The 3086-nt window shown below is 50.0% G+C and overlaps 2 pseudogenes across 2 annotated transcripts; both read right to left on the minus strand.

Moving 5' to 3' along the window:
- Position 1: 1 nt before the first annotated feature.
- TEOVI_000871000:pseudogene lies at positions 2–1480 on the minus strand (annotated as a pseudogene). Its single transcript has one exon. A coding segment is annotated over exon 1 (1479 nt).
- Positions 1481–1626: 146 nt separating this feature from the next.
- Positions 1627–2814, minus strand: TEOVI_000871100:pseudogene (annotated as a pseudogene). The gene has a single exon. A coding segment is annotated over exon 1 (1188 nt).
- Positions 2815–3086: the final 272 nt, after the last annotated feature.

Genomic DNA, 3086 nt, shown 5'->3' on the forward strand with positions numbered 1-3086 from the left:
ATTCCTTGTAGTGTCCACGCAAACTTCCTTTCACATTCCGCGAGGTTTCACTTGGAGTACAGAGCGGATTCATCCCTAACGCTTGCATATGAGCCCGCCCCATGACATGTTCCGTCATGCGAGACCACCCCACAAACACGTCGCAGGCATAGCAGTAGTTGAGCACGGGTGGGTTCAAAAGATCCTGTGCCTCGACATCATTCATGACTCTCTGCTTTACCAGTCGAAGGCGGTTAATTGCCTCGTCGCGGCGGTTGGCATTACGTCGTTCAATAATGTCTGCCACAACCTCCGATTCCTTGACGAAGCACGCGCCCCGATGGCTTAACAAACATTTAACGTCCACAAATTCCTTCATGGCCGATGTCATTATATCACCTGCGACCACAGGGTCGTCCCCACCCGGACAGAGGGCACCATAGCACTGTTGTAAAGCCATGGTGGTTGCCTCAAACGTCGAGACACCACTTTGCCTAGTCCTCTTACGCAGCGCTTTAAAGAGGGAAGCGTAGGATTCGTCGATACGCAGCGCTACGCGGGGGATATGACGTGGAATGTGGCGGTTGAGTGCGTTTGCCTGGCTCCACGTCGCGTCCATAAGTAATAAATGAACTCTGTGAGTGCTACCTATGTTCTTAACGAAATCTTCCAGAAGGAATGCATCCTTCTCGGGGTAGAGTGAAACAGTGTGGATGGCATCGTCGGAGGGGAAATCGTAGTTTCCTTCTTCCGTGCGTACGGCAGGTAAGTCATTCAGATAGGCATCATCCTCCGGAACACCCCAAATGCGTATCGGTGCACCTAAAATAAATGCGGCTATATGACCAGAGTTTGTCCCTCGCATAAACTCCTCCGGATGCAACACAATTGTGACTTCGACAGCGGAGTGCTGTCCGATTTCAAGCATCCGCTGTCTATATTGTTCCAGTCTGTTACAAAAACATAGACTCTTTGAGAACCAACACCATAGGCAAACGTCTTTCCTCATCGCAGCCAACATTTGAGTTGATAAACGTCGCTTCACGGAGGCCTCATGGCGTTTCTCCAGCGGGAGGGATGCCACATACGCCCGCCACTCAGGACTTTCAGTTTCGTGGAAGAAAAGAGCCCCCGTCCCACTTCTCGGCGGAGAAACCGTAGCTCCCTCGCTATCATCATCACTCTGAAGGCCAACGTACTCAACTAGCCGGAGTAAACTCTCCTTGTACGGGTTAACCGCAATTTTCATCCCTGTAGACTCGTCGGTAGCCAAATGACAGCGCAGCGTCCAGCTTTTACGTGCCCTTTTTTGTTCCTTAATCGTTGCCCCAGTTACCGCACCTGCACTGAAGCACACTCGCAATGCGGCGACAACACAGAGGCGAATCAAGAAGTAGTGGTAAGGAGATATAATGTATGGCACAAAAACTCTTTTGCCTTGATTGGTCTGGCAGATTTGACGTAGTAAACTGACCTCATGCGATGAATGCAAAACACCCATATTCACACTCTATGAGTCTTAAACCACCGAGAAAGTCGACAGCACAATGTAACCTAATCAACATTGTAACGAGTAGTGCAAATCTGTGAAGAGAAAGTAAAACTGCAAGCGAATAGCAGTAACCTTTACCGAAAACAAAAAATAACTCAGGACTTCCCTTTTCCGTGGCATACGGGGCAGTCCTTTCCTTTTGTCCGCCTAGACTTGCTTAGTCGCGCAGCAAGTGTTGCCTCCCATTCATGACCACATGCCATGCATAGCCACCACAACTTTGTTTGATCCGTTGGCTCCACCTGACCGGGTTGCAAGTCACCATTTTTAAGGGGATGCCACTCCTGCAACAGCCCATTCTCATACTTGCTAAAGTCAGCATCGAGGTTCAACATCGAGCATGACGGACACTTCGCCTTGTCGGAGACCATGTCCTTGATTCGTGCCTTAAAGCTTGTGTTGCAGTTGGAGCAGCGCCAATAGGCGGATTTGTTGCTGCTCGCCGCAACTGTCTTTGGGTCCACACACGGATCATTGAGGGATTGATCCCAGAGCTGAACAAAACGTGCGGTCAGACGAGGATTTCGGATCTGCTCGCACTGAGGACACTTCGTTCGAAGACATGTACGCACAAATACGCCACTCTTCCACTTGAACCCACATTCCACGCACTTCCACGACACCACTCGGGCGCTGTCTACTAAAACCTCACCAGCAGGCTCCTCATTCGTATCTTCATCGTATTCCGCCACCAAATCTGGAAAGCGGTCTTTTAAATATCTACTTTCCCCATCAGTGGGTGCAATCTCATCTACTCCGTCGGCGGCGGTTTCCCCTGCAGATGCGGCTACTTCATCATCTTCAGGTTCCTCAGCGGCATCATATTCATCTGCTACAACCGATTCAACCACCCGCCGGCGGCCTCGTGGTGAAATGCCATCCGCCCCGTTGAGGACATCGTCGGCTTCCACCAATGGGAAACCTTCCTCCTCCTCTTCTTCCCATGGTTTTGCGCTGTCCCCTCTAATATCATCTGCATCGAACCCATCCCCTTTGTTCTCATCATTTCCCACTGCTTTCGATGCCGCCCCGCCTCGGCGGGTTTTGCGCTTACCTTCGACGGAGGTATTCCTCGTGCTTTCAGATCCCACCGCATCGGATTTCTTCTTCCGACGCTGCTGCTTAACCTCAGCTGCTCCCGCACCTGTTGTAGCGAAGCGTACAGATGTGAAAAGAACTATAGTTGCATGGGGACGAGTAACTACGCCTACATTCATGACGCATCTTAGCGCTAAAGCGGGCCACACCACAAAACGCGGTTGGTGGAGGAGTTGTCTCAACATGTTGGGGGTAAACTAACTGCAATATGGCAGGCTTAACTGTTTAATGCAACCCCACTCATTTATTGAAACACCGGGGAACATCATGTGAGATCGCCACAAAACCCAGCCGTTGCACATATGTTACACAGTAAAAAGAAGGAAAAAAAAGGGTGAGGGAGGGAGAAAGTGGAGATATATGTGTCTTACTGTATGCAGAACCACGTGTGGAACTACTCGCCAACGCACAATAGCAGTTCCGAGACGGCATATGTATATATATATATATATATATA

The sequence above is a fragment of the Trypanosoma equiperdum genome (genome assembly GCF_001457755.1).
Source record: "Trypanosoma equiperdum strain OVI genome assembly, contig: ctg_1639, whole genome shotgun sequence".
Classification (NCBI taxonomy): Eukaryota; Euglenozoa; class Kinetoplastea; order Trypanosomatida; family Trypanosomatidae; genus Trypanosoma; species Trypanosoma equiperdum.